The 24,972-nt window shown below is 36.7% G+C and overlaps 2 protein-coding genes and 1 long non-coding RNA gene across 8 annotated transcripts; 1 reads left to right on the top strand and 2 right to left on the bottom strand.

Moving 5' to 3' along the window:
* Positions 1-371: 371 nt before the first annotated feature.
* On the bottom strand, positions 372-10,479 carry LOC120103783 (alkaline ceramidase-like). 5 transcript variants are annotated; one of them, XM_039120534.1, is made up of 4 exons: positions 10,357-10,479; positions 10,021-10,146; positions 3,872-4,227; positions 372-1,238 (listed from the first exon to the last, which is right to left on the bottom strand). In XM_039120534.1, the coding sequence occupies exons 3-4, from the start codon at positions 4,126-4,128 to the stop codon at positions 722-724; spliced, it is 774 nt and encodes a 257-aa protein (XP_038976462.1). In that variant the 5' UTR covers positions 4,129-4,227; positions 10,021-10,146; positions 10,357-10,479; the 3' UTR covers positions 372-721. The 5 variants fall into 5 exon arrangements, with proteins under 5 accessions (XP_038976462.1, XP_038976463.1, XP_038976465.1 ...); XM_039120535.1 differs by having other exon boundaries at positions 10,021-10,154; positions 10,357-10,431; XM_039120537.1 differs by having other exon boundaries at positions 10,021-10,127; positions 10,357-10,430.
* A 165-nt stretch (positions 10,480-10,644) lies between these two features.
* Positions 10,645-15,855, top strand: LOC103703622. 2 transcript variants are annotated; one of them, XR_603467.4, is made up of 2 exons: positions 10,645-10,755; positions 15,382-15,855. It is a non-coding gene; the product is annotated as an uncharacterized LOC103703622 (long non-coding RNA). The 2 variants fall into 2 exon arrangements; XR_005509165.1 differs by lacking the exon at positions 15,382-15,855 and adding an exon at positions 13,756-14,172.
* A 3,682-nt stretch (positions 15,856-19,537) lies between these two features.
* LOC103703621 (late embryogenesis abundant protein Lea5-like) lies at positions 19,538-20,317 on the bottom strand. Its single transcript, XM_008786531.4, has 2 exons — positions 20,077-20,317; positions 19,538-19,959 (listed from the first exon to the last, which is right to left on the bottom strand). The coding sequence occupies exons 1-2, from the start codon at positions 20,145-20,147 to the stop codon at positions 19,740-19,742; spliced, it is 291 nt and encodes a 96-aa protein (XP_008784753.1). The 5' UTR covers positions 20,148-20,317; the 3' UTR covers positions 19,538-19,739.
* Positions 20,318-24,972: the final 4,655 nt, after the last annotated feature.

The raw sequence follows: 24,972 nt of genomic DNA, 5'->3' as shown, positions 1-24,972 counted from the left end.
AGTTACGCGGACAACCAGCTATGTAGAACATTCGATTCAGTACTTTTCCTGTTATGTAGGTGGAAGAAAAGGAAAACAAGAGTAATCACAACATTAAGAGCTATCGAGGCAGAACCAGAAATACAAACATGAGACTGAATATTTACTTCACAATACTTTTTATGTAAGTTTTAGTTGACCATCCATCACCTTTTTCTGTTCCACCGGAGCTCAGAATCCATCAAACATCAAATAAAGGCATTAGAAGATCTAGCTGCTAAAACGACTACATGAGCATTGGAGCACTCCAGATTGTGTGCATCAGAGCAACTAAATAGATGCTATTTTAACAGGAAAACAAGCTGTACAACAAAGTTATCATCGAGAAATTCTTGGTACAACTGAGGAAGCAGGAAACTTTGCTCCATAAGATTCGGTAGATTGAAAAAAAAAAATTGAATTCAATTTTAAATCTACAATCAGAAGACTACATATTTTGCATAAACAAAGAAAATAAAAGACGACGATTCCAACCCATCTCCACAAATTGAAGAATTAAGTATGATACATAGCAAGTGCCAGTTGATGTTGAAAACTAACAAATCAGTCAAACCACTAGTCCTTATCACTGATGTCCATATACAAAATGTCTTTGCTTGCCCGCATGCTAAAATTAAACATTTGTCTTCAGAGTCAAAAAAGAAACCAGCATCAAACACTTCAGAAAATTGTTCCTCTGCTGTCACTCCTGTTTCTTTGGTTTTTGAATCTTCACATAAGGAAAGAAACCAAATAGGTGGGCGACCTGGGGTTGCCATCCTAGTTGCTGAGCACGGCAAAACATGAGAAATGTGTTTGCAAAGTATGAGTTGAATCCCATAAGCACATGCCACCAGGCATGACCCTGTGGGTTTATATACCAATGAGAGAGTTTCTTACAGAAGATGCGATCAAACAACCAGCATAGAGTCCCCAAAAGTATTGTTGCCACATAGAGTTTGGCGAGCCGCTTAGCTGCTGTCTCTTTAGTTTGGATGTAATACTTGTACATCCGAGGAATGCAGAGAAGACACAATACAAAGTAATGCACCTTGAATCCTATTTGAAAACGCACCAGTGAATGGACCATGGCAAAGGCAGCACCATAGAGAAACAAGAAAGTAGGCATCGTACTCCTATAGTGCCAATCTGGTGAGTAAAGGACATAAATGTAAAGCAGCATTTCCCATACCATTGGTGTTTCATCACTCTGTTGTAGTCTGAAAGTGGAGTAAAAGGTGATCACATAAACTTAAAGATAAGAGGATTCAATGTTTAGCAGGTTTTCATATTTAACAAAAAATTGTTAATGAAGTGGAATTTAAAAGATTAGGAAACTACTAATTTAATCAAAAATTTATTGTTCAAGTGGCAGTAGAAAGAACATCAGTGGTATTCAAAGCCTAGTGTCCCTAGTGTGGAAAGGACATATGGACTTCTTAGAAAGTCTGTTGCACCAATGCAGGGTACAAGTTCATTTCCAACACCTCTGAGATATCAGATTATACATGTCTAGCATTTTACAATGTCACATAACACCTACCATTACAAATATAAACAAATAAGCACTAGGTCTTTAGGCCTGACATTTGAGGGCAATATAATGAGTTAATATGTTACCACAGATTGTTTTCATGGGCAAAACTGGAATATTGCATTCCCAATTTGTTTGTTATAAATAAGATTTCAACATTCGAATCCAGTCACCACATTCTCCCTCTTAATCGAATCCTAAACTCCCCCATTCCCACAATTTCATCCTCTCCTCTATTAGTAAAACAATATTCAAAATGAATATATACATATACATATACATTTACAAACACACACACACACACACACACACACACACACACACACATATATATATATATATATATATATTTTACGTCCCTGTTTGTAATCATCAAACTATGCCATTTTTAATATGGGAAAATTCAAAGCATCCAGAGAAAAGTATTATCTAATTAAGCAAATATCCATTACTGGAAAACAAGTGCCTAAATAACTGTGGCCAAATCATACTCCACTTAATGGAGATTTAAAAGCTGCAACCAAGATCAGCAGGTACTTCCGTCCAATTGAGAAAAGTCTTCGACGCCGCTAAGCATACAGACCTGATGAACCCTGCTATGACTGCTAGCCAGACAATATCACCCTTCCTCAAGCCATCCAAATTCTTTTTGGTGGCTGACACAATAGGAATCCTTTAAACATCATCATGCATGACCAGTATATAATGTTCCTAATTCCCCCTAAAATGCTGAACTGAATTTTGGGATATCCACAATCAACTTTGAAGGAAAAAAAACTGTCACTCACACTACATTTACCAATGTATGCTTTATATGAACATTCCAGAAAAGCTACTGTGTGACACCTATACTTTCTAAATAATCAATTTCCAAATGGCGACTTTTCAAAGTCCTGAGCATTTATAAAACTTAAACATGACTGCTAGCCAAACAGCAATATTACCCTTCCTCAAGCCATCCATTTTTTTTTTTTGGTGGCTGACAAAATAGGAATCCTTTAAACATCATTCTGCATGACTAGTATATAATGTTCCTAATTCCCCCTAAAATGCTGAACTGCATTTTAGGATATCCACAATCAACTTCGAAGTTAAAAAAAACAGTCACACTATATTTACCAATGTATACTTTATATGGACATTCCAGAAAGGCTACTGTGTGACACCTGTACTTTCTAAATAATCTGGTAAATTTTCAAAGTCCTAAGCATTTATAAAACTTAAACATGCATTCCGAGTCACCTCGTAACAGCCGAAGATTCAAGTTCAAAAGGAGCATAGATAGAAATTAGAATAATGTTGAATGTAACAACAAGGTAAAAGAAACAACAAATAAGGCAAGTTAGAGCTGATTATATTAGTGAGAGAGAGAGGGGGGGGGGGGAGGGAAAGTGGGAGAGAGGCATGGTCATGGTTGGATCATTCATTGCCATCTTCAACAACTTTTAAATTATAAAATCTTGATAGTCTCTTGCCCTAGTTTTGGTGGCCATATCAATATCTACCAACCATAACGAAAAAGTGCTTGTTCTATATTTCAACTTAAAAAAAAAAAGAGAAAAAGTTCACAGAGATGCAAACAAAAGGCTATTAGAGCTGACCTTGATGCTTTGATTTTGATCTATTTTTACATAAGAAGTACAACAGTTATCTATCAAGCACAAAAAAGCTGGCAGATGTAAGCATACATCACAACTTAGATAATTTCATACTTATCATAGTGATTTAACTAAACACATCAATCCTATAAGATTGGTTCCTTAAGATTATAACAAGCTTCAACTTTGGCAGATGCATTAGATTCAAAACACATGAAAATACATTAGATGGGATCCTTAAGATTATAACAATCTTCAACTTTGGCAGATACATTAGATTCAAAACACGAAGAGAGCAAGCAACAAATCAGATACTAATGGCTTAGATAAGACTCAGATATCTGTGTCAATGAACGCAAATGGCATTAGCTATAATGACTTCGCCAGCACCGGGATAGCACTTTGGAAGGACTGAAATTCATAAATAATGGAAACAATTTGTGCAGACTGATGTATAGCAGGCTAGAGATAATTTTCTAATTTTATGTCAGCCAAAAAGCAGAGAGATCTACATATAATTTTGGCTTTCCTGTTAGATACATCAGAAGTTTATGGGTAGAAACACCCAACTTTTTCGCCTTATTATTAAGAATTTGAGAGGATGCTGGTAAAATTGGAGGACATAGACATGATGAAGAAAATTGCAAAACTGAACACAATGATCTACAGCAATAACAAAAGAATATTGCAAAATACTGGTCTACAGGGATAAAAAACTTACACATGTTGTAATGTGGCATGAAATATCATGCTCCCGATCGCAAGTATCATATTGGATATATGAAGAACACTAAATCTTTTCTCAAAGCGCTGTCGCAAGGCATTTATAAGTCCAATGAGTGCCAAAAGTATGCAAGGCACATTGGATATAGTGTTGTAAAATTCCGCAATATAAGATGAATGGGTATAGTTTTCCTCGCACAACTCAACAGTTGATGTTACTGGGCCCCAAAAACTTGATACTACCGAATCTGCCATTTCTCTATTAATTAGTTACTGGATTTCAAATTCACATAATGAAGGAACCTTGCGTACAAAGAACGGATGCTAAATCATATGGGTAGCAACAAGATGCACCTGCAGAAAATAAGACAGTTATCTCATAAGCATTCATATAAGAGCATCAATAGTAAATGTAATCTCATATGGAACCATCTGACACCACAAATAAAATGAATCCCCATTAAAAAAAAACTGCAGAAATATCTGATTTCCAAAACATACAAATTCGGCAAGTTGTAGGTTCCCAGCATCTATCTCACTGGAACATGCTTATGGCCATGCCTACAACACTACCAACAATGCACATATAAATATATACTAACTATCAGATACCATCAAGCATTATTACTTTCTAAATACAAGCAACTACAATAATGAGAAACACTTGCTGATATATGTCCATTTTCCACAAAAATCAAAATAACCGTTAAGGAGTTCGAACAAACTTTGTTATTCAACTGCCCCCATGTATGGTGTGTATTACCTATCATATTTTTATATGCGTAATACAAAATACATGCATATAGCATTTCAAAACACAATAGATGCAGCACACTTGACACTGGGGTAGCATGATTTCAGACATTGATCATACACAAGCTATAAGTAAAAGCTACAAAGTTGTCACTATGGGTGAAGAGATGAACAAAAGAGAAAAATCCATTTCCATTCCCTGATGTACCAACCAACTAATAGATGTTTCGGCATAAATGCAAATTTTTAACTATTCCATCCACAAGATCTCTCGTGTTCTTGATTTCCTAATCCAAATATCTTTCTTTCCTACTTCCTAGTGTTAATAAAATCTTGTCCAAGACCTAGTAAATATACAATCAAAATAAGAAAAGGCAAAGGGTCTCAACCAAGGTCCGCCGAATCAATACCGGAATCCATATCGGTCGGCGGACAGGTCGGTACGGTACCAGTTCGGTACCGTGCTGACATGGTAGGCTAGGCTGTGCTGGTTTCATATTGGCATGCCCAATTTTTTTTTATAGAGTTTTCCGCCGCTACTGTACCGACACACAGTATGATTGGGCATGTCGGTTTCGTACTAGCACGTCCAGCTTTTTTTAGAGTTTTTCAAGTTGATTTAATTGGCAATCAATCTTTTTGAACTTTTTCAATGATTTTAAGTCTAATTTGATATTTCTACGATCCCGGTTTAACCTAAATGATGCATGTTATTGTTTTAAAATAATATAAATCATAAAATGATTAGTGAGATGCTGCATGCTACAAGAAGCAACATAAAATATCCTCAAATCAATAGTGAGGTGAAAAATATAAAACAATACAATCAATTACATATATTTAAAGCACAACATACACACCGATCTAAAATCTCGTCGAGTGGCAATGCCTCTCGTAGATATCCGGATCATTAGCATAGTCAGGAGGCACATCAACCCACCCCTCTAACTAAGCGGCGTTGTAGTCTTGTATGCTCATCCCATAAGAAATGCGCTCCAAATTATTTTGCAAATTTCGAGCTATTTTTTCAACCCCCCCCCCCCCCCCCCCAATTTTTTTTTGAAGAAATGAGATAGAAAAGAGAAAGCACACCCTATTTAGGCCTGGATCTTCCTTCAATCATGCTGAATTAGTGTGATTTTCGTCGTGAGGAAAAGAAAAAAAACCAGAGATCTTAGAAACGATGTTGGAAAGACCTTCTCAGGCCTGCCTTCCTAACATATTTTAATCAGCAAATAAAGAAAGGGGAGGAGGCCCAGTTGAGAACCGGGTCGACTTCGGTTCGCACCAAGTTCGAACAATTGGCCAGTTTTGAACGGTTTCGGTTCGGTTCTGGCCTTGTTCGGTCAGTGTTGGTTGGTCCGGAACTGGTTCCAGCCGGTTTAGGGCCGGAACCGGTTTCAATAGGCGAACCGACCCGGTTTTCCACTCGGTCGGCTTGGTACGAGCAGAACTGGGCGGGTCGGGCCGGTTTGGCCTTCCTTGGTCTCAACCTTCCATGTAATCTAAAATGTGAAGGAGAGAATATCACAAAAATGTTTGACCAAACAAAAATATATGAGATCACACTTAAAGGAAATATTCTTTTAACATAATTTAAGATCCAAAGTAAAGAATGTTGCAAAACATAATAGGAAATTAGAAAAACATGAGATCACACTAAAAAGAATCGTTATTTCAACTTTCAAGAGAAAGTTTCCTCAATAACCAAACTTCGCACCCCACTACAAGTGGAAGTATACTCTCAATTTTTTTTATCATCCTACAACAATATCAAATAATTTCAAGCTAACACCCAATAGTATTCCCCAAAAAAGAAATGCACCACTAGAATAACAATATCAGAGTGTGTTATTGGAATTTTACATGAAGAAAAGTCTTGACTTCCACTAGCCAAAGACAATCCTGGTAACCCTGTGAACAGGGTTCCCTCCAACAGGGACCGCCTAAAAATTCTCATTCAAATATTTAGCAGGTGGCTGGATCAGAACTTGAGTGACAATCAATAGTTTCTTTCTTCCAATATGAGATCATTCCCTCAAGAGGAAGAACCCTATATACTCCATGAAGAAGAGCACATATAAGATTTAACATAAACTGTTCCATAGATCATCTACCTCTATATTTCTGTTCAGAACAATCATGGAAAGCAAGTGAAAAAGGCGGTCAACTGCTACAATCTCATCATCACAACGGACTAGGAAAGTTCCCATGAACCCACAAAGGATTTATATCTACAGAAAAAAATAATCTTGTGTGCATACCGAACACCAGATCTCATTTCATCAAAAAGCAGAAAAATTCCAAAATTCCATAACAAGGTCACCATGTTAATCAAATCCCATGCTTAGATATAGTAGGCTCAAATCAAGAGGCTCAACAAACTTAGCAAAGTTCAAATCACCACTAAGGTGGGGGAGAGAGAGAGAGAGAGAGAGAGAGAGAGAGAGAGAAATTAAACTTCATGAAAGAAGACACATAATTGGGTTTTCAGGAGATAGTAAGAAGCAAATTTGATGACCAATTTTCAAAAGGTGCTAGATCTAATTTCCTATCAGATTTTAAGCAAGAAAAAGAGAACAAGTTTGATCAAGCCCCATGAAAATGGAGCCCAATCTGGTGAAGAAACACACCAAGCAGCAGAATAAAGAGTGAGACCGTCAATTTTCTCTAACTTAAAAGGGCTGCACAATAAATTAAACCCTTAAATCTAGATTTAACCTATATCATTTATTAAATTATAATGATTCTTATTCTTGAACCAAAGTTATGGCCAGAGAAAACAATGAAGATATTTATATCCAAAATCCAATCATAGCACATTCAAGTTGTCATAACTTGGTCCAAACAAGCTATTATAGGTTCTAGCACGTCCATCCAAGTGAGTCTAAAAGCAACCATATAACAGATATTTAAATCCCTAGTTATGGACCCAAACGGCTATGGTTGTAAGGACTTGAAACTGTATTTAGAGTATTACTATACTATTAAATTTCAATCTAAGACTCAACTGCCCTAGTTTGCATCAGGATCTATCTTATCCTAGGAAGAGTAATAAAGGGGTCTCAAGAAAGATATTTCAGGGACGAAATACTGATAACTAAGAATAGGTTTCTCTCTCCACCATCCCATTAGAACTCCTATGGTCTCAATTCTATATTGTTTTACAACTTTGGAACATTAATAAAAATTTGTCAGCAAGCAGTAAATAACAATTTGAAACCAACAAGGGAAACAGAGGTTAGACAATATGCCATGATCCCATCCCATATTGAATTGGGAAGTAAATCACCAGAGGACCACAAAACAGAAATGGAAATTTAACACACATAAAAAGGATCACAAACAATAGAACTCTTCCAGCAGATAGCAAGCCTCTTCAAATAAAAATGAACATGTAGACTAATATTTACCCATAAAAATTTAGCCTCCAAAACTAATATTTTATAAAAATTTCTTCTATCATCCCAAACTACAGAGCCAACCATGAGGAAGAATTCTCAAATTCTTCAAGAACTGTTATGAGACATCAGATAATTTCAATCTGTAATTGAAGACTCTAGATCAACCAATTGAGAGGATACTTTGAACAACTACAAAATTTAACAGCATGGCATCCAAGCCAAAGTATAAATTACGATTAAGTAAACTAAATCCTAGTGCTCCTCTAACCAGATGTTGCACTTATTTCATTTTTTTACACGTTTTAAACAAAATTCATATGGAACCTTTCCTGAATTACAGTTCATACAAAGGTTTCTTCTTTGACAGTGAAGCTCTGCTCTGAAGGTAAAAAAGCTATCAGTACAATATAACTATTCCCATCAATAACCTATCCACATATTGTCCCCAAATTTCTATCCAAAATAGCCATAACAAACAATTGAAGAAAGTTGATCAACTTCTTTGAAGAATATCCTCATCACAAAGACCATCAGGGGAGATAAAGCACACTCCTTAAACCCATAAGTTGAGCATTAGAGCTAATTTCAATCAAACCAAAAATATGCAATATTTAAACCTAAGGCTTACGCCTCTTCCACACCAATTCTCTATGCTATAATATACTGATGATACCCAAAAACTAGAAGGCCACTATAAGCACTTCTCAGAACCAGTAATCAAGCAAAATACCTAATCTTAATCACATGTGGCTATTCTATATCTCAGCCTCATACTTAAACAGCCTCTCAGGAAGCAACTCTCTTTGCTTCAATGCATCAATAAATCTAAAACACTTTGATTTCCTTCAAATCTGAAAAAAATAAAAAACAAAAAAAAAACACAGTTTCATTTCCAAGGACTGCAGTAGTTGAAGACTGGGGGGATTCAGATGATATCTGGATAGGCCCGCATCACAAATTAGAATAAGAACAATAAGGAAACAACTAGAGAATCTCCAATCGGAAACAGAAAATTAGGGTTTTTTTTTGACAGATAGTATACCTCAAAAAGATGCCTTGAAGGATTAAAAGTAAAGGGTTCTAAGGGACCAGCTAGGGTTTAAAACATCTCAATGACTCGACGACAAAATTTCCTAGGATAACAAAATATAAAGACACGTGCTGGTCACATGAAGATCACGTGAGATTGGACGATTCGGACTTGGATTCCAAGAACCTGAAATATTGGACATGTTGCTATGTCTAAAGGTAGTGGGACCAACTGTATCCACAGAAACAGGGCAAATTAGCCTTCAGTTTATCCAACTTAACCCAAACTTGGAAAGAAACTTGTCAAATTCTAATTTGCTTCCAAACATAGTGAGGGCTACAGGTGTGTGACATAGGGTCCAGCTAAAGATTAACCAAAATCTGACATATCAAAAATCTTTAGAATATTTTCCGGCCAGGCTTGTTTTATGCAAATCCCCAGAAACGACCATCATTAGCCATAATAAAAGAAAAACAAAAGCAGAAATAGCAGCAGTACTCAGACCACTTATTTTTTTGGTAAACATAAATTAATGTTCATTAGACATAACATACGTACGGCAACCTCTTTACACACTAGAATGTTATAAGCTATAATGATATTGGTCAAATTTGCAATAACATCAATACAATGCATTATACCATGTATGATCATATATCATATATCATTCAAGTTTTCATTTAAAGTTTTCATGAAGTAAATTTCTAACTAAAATAGGAATATAATCATGATTTTCATGAATAAAAGCACGGCACATACCATCATGAGCTGATAAAGGATAACAACAGCCAACAAGCAACAACCAGATCCAAAAAGGACAGGAACAAAGGAAACACAGCAAGCCCTAGTTTCAAAACTCTAAATCTAAATACAGTCAATAAAGATCGAACCCAATTCCTTTAACAGAAGATCTAAACAAATTCCTTTAACAGAAGATCTAAACAAAGGAAACGCACTAACCTTGCCCCGATCTCCGAAATCCAACCGGACTCAACTTATAACACTTGATGAACCAAATCCTTCCATTCTCTCTTCTTTTAAGCTGCCCATAAGGCGATTGGCTTATCCTAGCAAATCAATCCATGCCTATAACACTCAAATTTCAAAAAATTTACATTAAAAAAAAAGTTTTGGAGACAACTCACTTCCTTAGATTCCATCTTTAATTTCCCACCGATCCCACGACCAACTCGGTCAAAAAAGAAATCTCCCCGTAGGGATGATACCATGCCGAATCTAATCATTGCAATGTCATCTTTTTTTTCTCATAATAATCCGAAAGAGAAAGAGAGATACCTGGGTTAAGACCGGCCACTTGCGGCGTCTCCTCGATGTCTCGTGAGAACCCTAGCAGTCGATGGGAATCACGGACACTGGGAAGAGTGTAGGATTGTTTTATGCTACACGGCAAGCGGCCGGTTTCCCTCAACCGGTTGGACTCCACCTCAGGTCCGGTCCATGATTGCTTCGGCCGGTTTTCGACGGAACCAAAGACCTCGGAGATCGAGGACTCGACCGGTTTAGTTGGCCGGTCCGGTCAAAAGTAGAACTAGAAGCGGCCACGGCTATAATTTAGAGGTCCCTCTCTCTCAAAAGTTTATTGAGCTTTTCTTCTTTCCAGCCTGAGCTCGGATCTCGGATCTCGGATCTCGGAATCGCTTCATACTTCACTTGTCTAATCCACCGATCGACGCTGTAAGCTCTCCTTCCCAGCATTTTCCTTGGTGTTTTAAGAAAATTGGTATCCGTGCATGATTTCGATCTGTTCTCGCTGTTTTGAGAGAAATTTTTTTGTGGTATAAATAAATTCTCTGTGATATGATATGGTTATTGTGCCATTCTTTTCGATGTGGGAGAATCTTCTTCATCTTTTTTTATGTTTAAATTTCATTTGCTTATTCCTTTGGATCGAAATGGTTCTGATGGGTTTGGAGGGATTAGGGGCAGATTGCTACGATGGCTTCGGATTTATTACTAAACATGTTCCTGAGGTTTGGATCTGGAGCTAAGGGAAAGTAAAGCGGGGGAAAAGAAAAGGTTGTTCCCACTAAGAAAATTAGATAATGTATAAAAAGGAAAGAGGAAGGGAGAAAGTTCGCATTTCCGTTTAACTAAAACAAGATCAAGTTGGTAGTTGAGCAACATTATGGTTCCAGAATAATAGGATCCATAATTGTTACATTGAGAACCAGCTACAGACATGCATGTGTACATTCATGTGTGTGTTGAAGTGGCCGCTTCGATTTATTGGTGATTGGCGCAGCTAAGAACTGCTAAGTATCTTGCTCATAGGCAAATGATCGTGTTAGAGGTCAGTCATAAAGGGTATGTTTTTTGACATCAGTCCCACTAGTGTGAGCTTTCAAAGGTTTCTTCTCTGCATCTTCAGTTGCAATGAGTAACTTTACCTATATATAGGCTACACTACTACTTATTTGTAAATGGAAGGCTTGCTTTGCATCAGTAAAGCACAAAATAATTGAGGACGTAGCATAAGATGTATAACCTCATTGTTTCTTGATTCCATTAAGGTCTTTTGGTATTTTTGAGATGATGCGAGATATGTAGAATGTGTTAAAGTTGTCACTTTGGAGTGGCATCCAAAGATACGATATTCTATTAATTATTCTGTACAGCATGAAAATTTTCTGAATATGTAAGTGGAGCAATGAAAACAGTATTCTTTTATCAATGATTCTAGTGATAAAGGAGGAGGGAACTTACCCAAAAGAAAAAAAGAAGATGTGATTTTTTATGATAAAATTGGTGACATGCTTGTTGCTTATAGTTTAGATAATTAAAAAAAAAGGGTATGCTAGTCAAGCACCAAAATCAGTGGCCATGAAGTGGCAAATGGACCTGTATTTTTTTCGTGTTTAGTTTGAATAAGTTTCTTTTAAAGAATCTGGTCCTTCACAAAATCGCATGATAAAGAATTCTTGTCGTTTATGGTATATTGTGGTGATCATTAGGGGTGTAAACGAGCCAAACATGAGTGAGCTGGCCCCAGCTCAATCTAAGGTCAAAATGTTATGGGGACTCGAGCTCATTTCAAGTTGGGATGGGAGCTGACTTAAGCTTGGCTCATTGTTGACCCTGGTCCCATGTCGTTTTTATTGGTAGATCTTTATCAAGAAAAGAAAAACCCATGTCATTGCACCTGTTGTTGGGGTATATACGAAGAAGGAGAAGGTGGTGTGGACCTACTCATACAGGTTTGGGATTTTGGAACCCGAGGGCATGGAGTTTTTAATGGTTTAGAATTAAGATTTAAAATTGGAGAGAAAATAGGAAGTTGACAGAGGTTAGGGCTTGTGACTAGTGCACTTTTGGAGAGAGGAATTGCTTGGGGGCTAGAGCAACATTTGGAAAAAAATTTAGGTGATCTAAACTGTTTAGAATGCAATCTGGCAGTTTGTATGCTTTCTTTTTTTCCCTGACAACTATTTGGCCATAATGGATAGACATAGAGTGTCAGTTGCTTGACTTCCTAGTTTATAGGTTATAACCACTCCCGCCTTAAATTACATCTACATCTAAGAAGAGAGAATTAGACCTTCCACATTTGGGAGTGTATTTATCACACATTATCAAATAATACTTGTTGCTGCTGGGAATCGGCCCGACCAAGGCATGCAGTTGGCTGAGCTCCTGGAGAGCTTAGACGATCGGCTACTCAAACCATAAAGATCAGCTGAAGATCGCGATGTGTCTTTAAGGTGGCGATGTGGTAGTTGCTATGCTTGGGTGGCGATGGCTCTGATGCCGGTCACTCCCGAGGTGGTGCTGAGCAGAGGCGATCATGCTCGGACCTTTGCTTCAGCGCCGCATTCGACCTGAAATAGCAATGACAGAGATGTCCTCTTGCCGGAGAGTATCCAATAGGGGACCTTCTGATACCTAAGTCGGACTCTCAAATAACAACGAAGGTATTATGAGAGCGGTAGAGTGGTAGCACGAGAGTGTAAAAGGGCTTGAAAGTATTTACTTAAAGGTCCTCTGAGGGTCGCTAAAAAGTTTGGGCGTGTGGATTGGCCGTTTTGGTAACTGATTGCATCTTGCATGCTCGTCACGTGGTTTTGGAAATCATTTGCAATTGTAGCCGAGCTGTCGCCAGCTAGGAGAAAGTTTGAAATTTGAAGAGCTCTGCACACGCATTTGGGGTAGGCCATATGGCGGACTTTGACTAGTTGATCGAAGGCTTCGTGGCGAGCTCTCATTGGTTGGTCTGCCACATCGGCTGTGGTCAGCTTCAAGGTGTATCAATACTAAATTTTTAAATCTAAAAGAGATCACATCTATTCAAATTAAATATCATGTGGTCAACAACAGTAGAATTTTGAGCTGCATCGAGCTGATAATGAGTGTGCTTGGCCTAGCTCATGTTCAAGTCGTTCATTTTTTGCTTGTCCTCGGCTTGTTTACTATTCAAGCTAGCTGAATTTTGAGCAGAACACAAGTTGCGTGCAATTGGCTCTTTTGTTTGACATTCCTAGTGATCACAATGCCAGGGCAAGGAAACACGGACATCAGCATCCATCAAGTGGCACTTACAATCTAATTTGTTTCATCAAGTTGATACTTGTTTAAAGAATGTAGCCCTTTAAGGATATTAGTAGAAAATTGAAATTGTTGCTTATGTTTTGTGATTAATTGTAATGGTGAGTATGATGGTTGACCAATATAATCGGGCAGGTAGCACTTGAATAAGTAATCAGCTGTGAGAAGATGAGAGTAATTGATCCTTGTACCAAGATTAAAGGCATTGGCACTTGTGACATTTCAAGGCAGAACATATGAGAGCATGTTGTATAATAGTAACATCCAGGGCATCCAATGATGGCAACCACTAATAGCATTTTTTTTTGGTGCCATACTCAAGATGCAAGCCTTTCCAACAATATATGTTTACTATGTGTATCAAAATATGGTTAATCAAAGTAAAAGGGTATGTTACAAGTAACTCTTAAACTTATGTTTTCATATATTAGTGGCAAAGTCCTATAGGACTGAAGCCAAAACTGACACTGAGTTTTAAAACATTGGATGCATTCCTACTGGAAAGCTTCTTTCGTTGAATGTCCTGAAACAAGCAGTTCTACCAGATTTGGCATTATTAGCTGTTATTTGTAAGTAGGCATATGCTGTGATAGCCACTTCCACTTACCAAATTTTGATGATTGTACTTTTTTTGGTAGTTATTAATCTGGATTTTTACTTTTGGTAGATAAACAAGCCTTATTAGTTTGAACAGTGGTACTTTTCTTAGACCAAATCCTCTTCATTAAAAATTGTATTCCTCCATGCCTCACAGACATCACAAAACACTAGATGGGATTAGCTGTCTTTGAATCACCACCTTCCTCTAAATGATGCATGTTGAGCACTGATTGCAATACAATAGGAATTATGATGCTAGTTAATTGTAAAAAGTCTTCTGCTTGAAGCCCGTCTTGGTTTTACATTATATTGAAATTCATATAGCTTAGAGATGATCAGTTTCAGAGTTTAGCATGATATGCTCACATTATCTCATCAATAGCTGTTGCTCATCCCACTTTTTTTAATTTGTACAACTGCCACAAGTTCTTTGGCGCTACTTTCTCCCCTAAATGTGTCCTTGTTTCATTTCCATTCTATTTATGCAATTTGTTTGAGTTGAGACCTTAGATCATCAGGTCCAGACATAGAGAGTGCTTCCAGTTTGGTTAGCGACAGTGTAAAATTTTCAAATCTTGGAATCCCAGATTCATAGGGACTACTTATTTTTTGAGTGGATATGGACTTAGATTATCTTTTATTTCATTCTCGATTCTTTTTCCATATCTTGATGAGATAAAAATTGACTAGTTAAGGATCTATGAGTATTGATAGCTAACCTATCAAGCCTCAAATTCTCCACTCAAATAAAGAACCCACTATCATTGTCAGTGTTCATGAGCTCTTGCCCCAAGTTAAAGGGGCTATAGCTTGTTAGCAGTTATAGTTGTGGTTAACAGATTTGATACCATAAGGTCGCCTTCTTTCTAGTAAAGGTATCAATTTACTTTAAATTTTATACAATTTACTTTACATTTTATAGTGAGCATATCAGAAACTTTCTCACATTCTAAGACCATCTTTATTTCCCTTTGCAAGGCCATGCTCATAATAGGTACTTTGACATTTATTTCTTCTTAGCTAATTCTGAGGTCTAGTTCCCTCTAAAGTATAGTCCAGATTTCGATGTGTAATTCTGCATGGATAAATGTTCATCCTCTCTTACAATGCCTTGGCCTCTTGTTGTCGTATCTATTTATGATTTCTTCAAATTCTTTGCAGCTCAAAATTATTTCTCTAGTGAAGCCTGGGCAGCCTGTAACGACTACTGGGCTAGTTCATAATGAAGAAAGGCATGGTGATATTTAAGTCTAATCCTTTTCTACTTTTAGTTGATTAAACTCATCACTGGTTGTGCGGTTCATCAGATATGTTGAATTTATGCCAGCATCAGTCATTTAGCTTACTGAGCACTGGATGGGATAATCATGCCCATATAAATAATAACAGGGCTGACATGGAAGTCCTTATCCACATCATGAAGAATAATTTCAGCCTTTTTTAGATGCCTGTGTATATGTGGGTTGTCTGTCACCAGTAGCCTTTTTCTGGATTTCTTTAGGGATCTTTGAACAAATATAGTATGCTAGGGCTATCTTGATCAATTTTTATAATGTTTTTTGTGGCATCGTTGCTGTTGTAACCACCAATTATCACATTATTCATTCATAAAATTAGTTGACATGATTATAGATAGCTCTCATCGCATTATTTATTCGGCCATAACATCTAAGGCATCAATAATAATGAAAAATGATACCCGCATGATGCATGGGGAGATAGTGAAAATATAAAAATAAATTTATATAATAGAATAATAAATACCTTCTTGGAAAAATAGAATGAAAATAAATTATAAGTGAAATGTATTTAATAATTAATTATCATTTTGGTTCCAACATCTCATTAATAAAAATATTGGCACTCATGGGAAAGATAAATTCCAACTTTGTTTCATTTTTTCCCCCTAATTTCGTGGAAGGCAATATTCCTGAAAGGAAATTTTTTTCCTTTGCATGCATGAGGAAAATTTCTCTGAAAGGAAAATTTTCATAATTAATGGCTTTCTAAAATAATTCTAAATTTGATTTATTTTTTCGGGCATGCATGCATGGATTCTAAACAACGAATTATTTTTTTTAAAAAATAATTAAGAAGAGTTCAGTTCAAATTTGAATTTATTTTATTTTTTTCTTCTACATGCATGAAATTAGTTAACGACTTTCTAAAATAACTCTAAATTTATATATTTTTTTATATGCAGACTCTAATGGGCTAACAATTCGGCTTTCTAAAATAATTCTAATTTTTTTTTTTTTTGTGTATTGACTTTGAATGGTCAATATTTTTTTCTAAAATAATTAAGAAGTGGAGGATAATATTCCTAAAAGGAAATATTTTCTAATTAACTTTAACATGACTTTCTAACATAATTAACAGCTTTCTATAAGAACTCTAAATTTGATTAAAAATAATTAAGAAGAGTCTCATTAAAATTTGAAATTTATTTTGAATTTTTTCTCCATGTGCATGAAGAGAAATATTGCTGAAAGAAATATTTTTCTAAAATAATTAGAAGAGTCCTACCCAAATTTGAATTTATTTTGATGTTTTCTTCCACATACGTGGAATTAGTAATGGTTTTCTAGAATAAATCTGAATTTGTATTATTTTTGTACGTGGACTTTAAGCGGCCAATAATTTTTTGTAAAAGAATAAAGAAATGGAGACTAATACTCTTGAAAGAATTCCTAAGTAAATTGAACACGGTTTCCTAAAATAATTAATGGCTTTTTGAAAGAACTCTAAATTCATTTTTTTCTAAAATAGTTAGGAAGAGTCCCAGTTAAACTCGAAATTATTTTTTCTTCTCTACGAAGGGACATATTTATGAAAGAAAAATTTTCGAAATTAACTTTAATATGTCTTCCTAAAAATTATTTTTCATACTCAAATTTGAAATTTATTTCGATTTTTTTCCCTCTGCATGTTTGAAGGAAAATATTTTTGAAAGAAAAATTTTTAAAATTAATTTTAACACGGATTTCTAAAATATTTTTTTCTATGCATGGTAATTTCTAATATATTTAGATATATACAAATTTCTAAAATATTTTTAATATATTTAGATAATTTTAACATATGTAGATAATCTTTGTTTTTTAAAAAAAGAATTGTGGATATTTCAGATGATTTTTCTATAATTATTTTTCATATTTTTGGATTTTAGATAGAGGTTGAGTTTTCTCTCTCCTTGTAGTTTAATAAGTACAGAGATAGAGATACTATGCATTGTTGTGCATCAACTATGTCTATTTCTAATATTTCACATATTTACATGTAATTCTAAGAGTTACATAGGTGAAATTGGACTCCACAAAAATAAAGCCTATCTAATAATTATATATATATTCTTTCTCAACATACCATGGATTGTTTTAATTAAATCTTTCAAGGACCGTGCTATATAAATGAGAGATTAAAGTCTCTTTCCAGGACCTATCATGTTTGTTGCGTGTGACAAAGTAGTAGACAAAAGAATGCTTGGAGTCTTTTGGCCACATGAACCTTAATTCACAAAAATAAAGCCTCTGTAAATAATTTAACTGTTTGATGGGATTTACAGAAAGTCTCTGTGTCTTTATATCTTACTTCAAATGAATAATTGCTTCATTAGTATCACTGGTGGCTAGAAGTGGACTGCACAAACACCAAATTGCCCTTCCAACCTTCTAAAGAGCCCTGCTGTATTATAATATATATATATATATATATATATATATATATATATATATATATATATATATATATATATATATATATATATATATAAAATTTAGTTATGGTCTCGACAATCTGGAGTCTCAAAAGGATCAGTATTGGGACATATTTAATCTCGAATGTGCGCCTTTTTTTTGTCGGTCTAAGTTTTTTATCATTGCACCAATCGATGGTGTTACTAGCCAATCGTGCATAACACATTGGAAATGCATACCCTAAAAAAATCAAGCTATGGGCCATTAGGATGCATTTTGGTTGCCAAATCTATTCTTTTTTTTTTGTGTGTGTATGTGAGAGATCATTCTGAAACAGTCTTCTTGTGTAATATAGGCTTCCTTTTTGTGCGCATGAGAATTTCCTAGGACCACTACTACTGCAATTTACTGCATACTAAATTTTATGATTTATACCAATCATGTGCACCATGCGGCAGGAAGACACTTCTAAAATGGTATTTAATGTTTTCTAAGCATGTTTGGTAGCAAAAATATTCCTATTTGGTTGCAGATTTGGTATAAATGATATTGAGGAATGCCTTCCAAATGCATCTACAAAGAAAGTATATAGTTTTTTAAAAATAAAAATATAGTTAAAATTTTATAAATTTATTAATTTCCTTAAAAAAAGAAAAACATTCCACATATTTTTCCTTCAAGTAGGGTCATTGCTTGAATGGTATTTTATTTCAGTTAAGGAAATTATATGCATTTTTTGGTTTGCACCTATAGCGCTGATATCATTTTTCCTTCCTTCCGAAAACACTTAATAGATACATAAAGTAGAGAAGCTGAGACTTTATGCAGATCGGAAGTGTTCCCGATCTGTAAATCAAACTCCCAATATACCTCAGCTGAACATGAAGGTAGGAAAATTTTCTCAGCTAGAATACAAAGCGGAAAAATTTTGAACAATGGAAACCTAGCTTGTATCATGTAAAAGAGAACCTTGTTGTACTTTCTTCTTTCGTAACAAATAATGAAAGAAGCAAGATCAGTGGAAAAACTATCGTTCCAAACTGCTCTAGTTTGTTAAGAAATCAGCAACTTGATTTTATTCCAGCATACTATGGTGAAAAGAGAAGTTGAGCAATCTAGCACAAAGAGTCTTTATATTATGATCATTTCTTCAGGATACCAGAGTCTTTTAAGTCTCCTTCCAAGATGATTCTGTCACTGAAGATTCATCAGAATAATTTTCAAGCCATACTACACGGCTGATAACTCTGCACTAAGAACTGACATAGTGACATCAAAATTTATTTTGACATAACCTGGTTGTCGGGCAATTATCTCATTTGAAATAGACCTAACCGCATGCAAGCAAGTTGGGCATAACCTGGCACGAGACAAGACTAAATGGAGAATTAAATCTATCAACCCTACAGAGCTAGAAGGCCACTCAACCTAGAAGCCAGTGAGGACTTCTGACTCCGAAGATAGCGCGCCCAGCCCCTTCTTCCGAACTGTAATCCAGCTGAAGACGAAAAAAATAATCGAGGAAACTGAGTCCTAGGTTTTATCGATTTAATGAGTTAAATTAGTACATAAGCTCTGTATTTTTTCCCTGTCAAATAGAATCTAACTGATAACGCGTACGCTTTTTTAAGTAAAAGAAAAAAATATTTCATATCAGATTCCATGGATTAAAACAGTCCCAATTAACAAGCACACACCACTTCACTCCTGACCAATAACCATATATTAAACCACTCAGCAGCATCATCTTATAATCGCTAGAATTAATTAATGGAGAAGGACCAAAATTCCATCTTAAACATCTGTGGGGAAATTTTCTTGGGTTTAGTGCTGAGACTTTGGCTTCAGCAGCATCGCTCGCAGCTCCGCCGGGTCTATCTCGGCCGCACGGTTGGCCGGCCGGTAGAACCCGGTGACCGGATCCGGCACCCAAGACGACGACGCCGCCGACTCCAGCCCTCCATCTCTCTTCATCGCCGCCGCCGCCACCTTCTCCTCCACCACTGTCCTGCTCCCCCTCCCGGCTACCGCCGAATAGCCTCTCCTGGAATCAAACAGACCAGGACCGTCAGATCATGAAAGAATCCAGCGATGGACCGATGGATATCCACCCAAAAAAAAAGAAGAAGACAGATGGATCGGGAGGCGTTGAGATTCGCACCTGCTAGCGAGGAGGGCGATACCGTCGGAGAACACCGCGATGAGGGTGGCGTTGGAGAGAGCGCGAGCCATTTGATCTCGATTAGAGCGCTGAGATCTCCAAGCTCACGCTGCGAAGGGAAAGAAAGAAGGTTTTGTCTTTTTTTTCCTCTCTTTCTCTCGCTTCGCAGCGGCGAGGAAACAGCTCGCCGCCTCTCTCTCGTCGAGGGTTTTCGTTTGGAGGGTGAGGGAAGAAGGCGGAATGCGAATATTTATAGAGGCTAGGGGAAGGTGGTAACGGCGGAGCAAATGGAGAGAAGGGTTTGACAGCGTCAATGTGCACGCGTACGAGAACTGAATAGGGGATGACGCGTGTGAGGAGGGAGAACGGAGCCGTTTGTTTTGTTTTTTTTTGGGACGGGGTCGTTATCTTTCGCGAAACCGCCGTTGGATCACCGATCACCCACCGGTCTCTGTTAGATGAGCCGTGCAGACGGATGATCCAACGGAGATTCAAGGAAGGCGAATCCTTCTTTCGCGCGAAAGATACGACCCTGGTCCCACCCACTTTTTTTTCAGGTGTATTTTAAGCGTGCAAGGTCGGCCGCTCCGTCGGCGGCGGTGGAGGGGTGGGGCCACCTGGGTTTTATGTGGTGAGGGGCGATGGGTGGAGAGAGGCGGCGGAGTTTCGTGGAATTTGGACGAGTTTTGTGGGGCGCCAGCTGGGGGTCATGTAACGGTTGGGTTCTCCAAGCGGTGGGTCACGCCTGGAGGCTGCTTGATTAGGGTTGAGGTCTGTTTACCCCTTGTGAGCTTACCTTACTATTCCGGTTTAGGACTGATCAGGTCAAATATTTTCTTGGAGGAAACAACATGGTAGCTTCCACGGAATGGACCGAAGAGTAAAAAAGGAGAATTCGAGCATGAGAGGATTAGGAAAGGCAACGAATGGGATATGGATCAGGTAGAATATTATTTATACTTGCTCTTTGCCTCCGGGTATGGCCAAGTAGGGTGGAGCCAGTAGATTCTCTGGGCAAGATGGAGCAGGGCATGTATAGTTAAATAGGATGGATTGAACATATTGGATCAGGTCAAATTATTAGAATTTTTTTAAGCATATAAATCAATATTTTGGTATGGGAAAGAAAATTTATAAAGTGATATATATCCAGATTGGGTTAGGAATGGATTTTAGCATCATCCAGTATCCACCTTAAATCTATTGTGAGTTGGGTAAAACATGCAGCATTCATGTACGGAATAGAATAAATTACCATTATTAAGAAGGATCCGCAGAGCCTCATCCTTATGGGAATAAGAAGAAGATTTTTCAAGATTTTTTCCTCGTTCAGCGAGTATCCAACACCGTGACCTTATTGCACTCAATCTTATGCTCTGTTCTATTGGGTCTATTCTGCCAGATATAATAGATTCTTCTTAAACAGGCCTTAATTGGAAGCAAGTTGCGCTTTACTAACTTAATTTTTATGCGACCTGATAACTTTTCGTATGCATGTAACCAATACTTTGATGTACTTTTTGTTTCTTTTCGGACTCGTTATTTCAGCTTAGAGCTTCGAGCTAAATTTTCTAAGAAAATATGATACTACCCGAGGGATTGGCCGTGGACATTTTTAAGTGAAAAATACATGCCAACTAGTGGAACTAAGATTGATCGGCCATGTAGCCATGTTTGGATTGTGATGGATTGGATCTCTTATAATATATACGTTATTGGTTATATTATTCTTATTTACAAAAGTGCTAGATGCATTAATGTAAACCTATTTGAAATGGGTTGCATCGAGCCTCTTTTTATTTAAAAAAAAAAGGTTTCATTAAAAATCTTCATGGGCCGGCAAGGCGAGATTAGTTAAAAACAAGGTAGATCGATGCTTATTTGTCTAAGGCCTCGTTTGGCAGAGCTGTTAGCAGTAGAGTTTTCGAAAGTAGAGCTTTTTGAAGTAGAGCTTTTATAAAAAGCTATTTATTGTTTGGTAACTATATTTCTAAAGTGTTGTGAGATTTTAATATATATTTGGTAAACAAACTGAGAAAGTATTTTTGGTATGACAAAATGACCATAAAAGATAATGCATAGTATTATACAATAGAGCATAATAAAGGTGTTATGTCAATGTATTATGGTATATATCAATGTATTAATGTATTATGATATAATGTAATATAATATTATACGTGGCCATACCTTGATGTAGTTTTATGAATCCTGAGATATATTGCTAAGACTGTTGAATATGGTATTTTGTATACAAATAATTCTTTGGTCAAGTTAGTAGTAGGTTTACCATTGGTTATTATTTTAGCTTGGGATCTGGTATTGTTTCTTAATGTAGTAAGAGACAACCTACTATTGCATTGTCTTCTACAGAGGCAGAGTATCGTGCGTCCGCGATGACAGTTCAGGAATTGACTTGGCTCTTGAGGTTCTTTAGTAATTTAGGTTAGGATACTGACTATATTGTTCCTCTTTATTGTGATAATGAGAGTGCAATCCGATTGATGAGGAATCCAGTATTTTATGCAAAGACAAAGCGCATTAAAGTTTCTCATCATTTTATTAGAGAAAACAATTATAGATGAAGAGGTTGATTTGTTTCTAGTTTCTACGAAGAGACTCTTCTAGTTTCTAGGTTGATTTGCTAGCAGATATATTCACCAAAGGATTGATGGTCGAGCGGAAACTTGGCATTGTCAGTATGGACTTCGCAATGAGAGAGAAAATATGAAAATCATTGCTAGTTTTATTCTACAAGAACCCTTAACTTTTAGTAGTGATAAGTCTTATCCCTATTCTTTAGTAAGCAAACCCACTCCAAGACTCCAAGCCACCTCTCTTTATATCCTTCTCTCTCCTCTCCCTTAACCCCCATCCTCCCCTTCTGTCTCTACAAGAGGACGTGCCTCCCTCCTCCCCTTCCCCCTTCGCCAACCTCCACTCCCATATGCTTCGAAGCAACCACACAGACTCACGCCTGAAGACTTCTCTTAATCTTTTGGCGAGAAGGCCCTTGTTGGAGAAGCAGGGCACATGCAAAGCTGAGTATATGGGACATTGCATGGGCTAATTAAGGCTGAGTATATGACCCATATGGACTAGGAGACATTACATGGGTTCAGCATGGGTCGATTATAGTGTTTGTAATTAGATTTGAATAAATTTAGACTCTTAGCCTGACGAAGATATTATAGCTTAAATAAAAAAAAGTATGTGAGGACACGTGCAGGCGTGAGTTTAGCTCCATATAGGTTATTCATCAAAAAAATTTTGAGTACTTATAAAAACTAAAATATTTTAAAAAAATATAATTTGGCTAGGTTTTTCGAACGAGATTCTGGGTTTTACACGTTTCATGTTGCATGGCCACATGTAGTTTCTGAACCTCTCCTATAAGATGGAATAGTTGGCGTCTATTGTATATGTTGGATGATAGATCACGTAAAGAGCACAGGACCTAACTTGGGTGTCATATCTGGAGTACAAAATGTATCTATTTTTGTGGCTTGTGTTGATAAAAAGACCAACCACTCAATTATTATTATTCTTCTTTAGAAGAAGAGAATTCGAACTTCAATTTGTAATAGATTTTTTTTTCTTTTCCACAGTTTCTGATGTCGCATCTCCCCCACCGCTAAAAAAATAAATAATAATAAAAAACTACCCTATGAAATACCAGTGAGGATAATTGGCAGACTACCAACAGAAATATTAATTTAATAGATATAGCTGCATTTGTTTTATTCATGTGTGAGCTTCGGCTGCTGAGCTATAGAATGGAGCCTTTGTTGTTTGTTCGCAATTTTTTTATTGATCCCACTTAGGATCTATTTAGATATTCCTATATGATAGCCTAGAGAAATTGGATTTGTTAGCCTAGCTCGCAATCTTCTAAAAACCCATCCAAGTTTTAACCTATATCTTAACTTATGAGTCTATTGGTCTGCAAGAAGAAAAAAGACTTATGAAGATCATTTTTTCCCCCCTCCCATAGGATTCGAGCTGCAGGAGTGCTAGATTAACATGTGCCATACCCAAATAGGCTGCTTAATCCATGAATTCAGTAAAAAATCTGTTCCAATAAAGCTGGATTTCCTAAATAGATCTTTATTCATATTAAAACCCCTTTCACTTTTATATCAAACTCGGATGGCATGGAGGATACCAAGGTTAGTATCAGCGCGGTAGCTAGGTTGGATCCTGACCCAATTCTTGGCGTTGTCTGCTCCTATTCTCTTTGCTCTTTTTTTTTTCTCCCCCATAAAGGGAGCTCAAATGCAATTTCAATAACAATACAATTAACTTATTCTTCTTAATATTTCGTAATGATATTTATTTTGTTTGGGTAAATCACTAAAAGGGTCGTCCAAGGGCCACATGAGAGAAGAAAAGCGTCCACTAAAATAGGCCCAATAGGACCATCGGAAAAAATAATTGGAAAAGCTATAAATCTTGCACAAGAGTGCTTGACATATTATGAAAACTAGAAAGCATAAGATCCTAGAAGTTCTGCTATTCCTGCAAGGCCTATACGTGCGATGAATTCAGGGTCAATATGCTAATTAGACACCTCCTAGTAATTGCTTTATTAAGATACAGTGAATAGCGACGACTCCTTCTATTTGTCATCTTCTAACGCTGGAATAGATCTTCTGCTGATCTTTCTGTTCAGTTTTAAAATATTTATTTTCTGACTCACACCGGTGTATCTACTTACATTTACTTTAATTCAATGCATTCGATTTACCCAAAAACAAAAAAGAAGATGGAATAGATCAGGTCAAGTGTTTGTTTGCTTGCTTCAGCACAAGTAATTATGGCAAAAGATGAACATGCTTGTTCCTGGCTCAACAGTCATTGAGGTGGAGCTTCGGGCAGTATGAGAGAGTATCTCAT

Source organism: Phoenix dactylifera, unplaced genomic scaffold (genome assembly GCF_009389715.1).
Source record: "Phoenix dactylifera cultivar Barhee BC4 unplaced genomic scaffold, palm_55x_up_171113_PBpolish2nd_filt_p 000821F, whole genome shotgun sequence".
NCBI lineage: Eukaryota > Viridiplantae > Streptophyta > Magnoliopsida > Arecales > Arecaceae > Phoenix > Phoenix dactylifera.
Note: the sequence above shows the minus strand (reverse complement) of the source record. Positions and strands in the feature narration are given on the sequence as shown.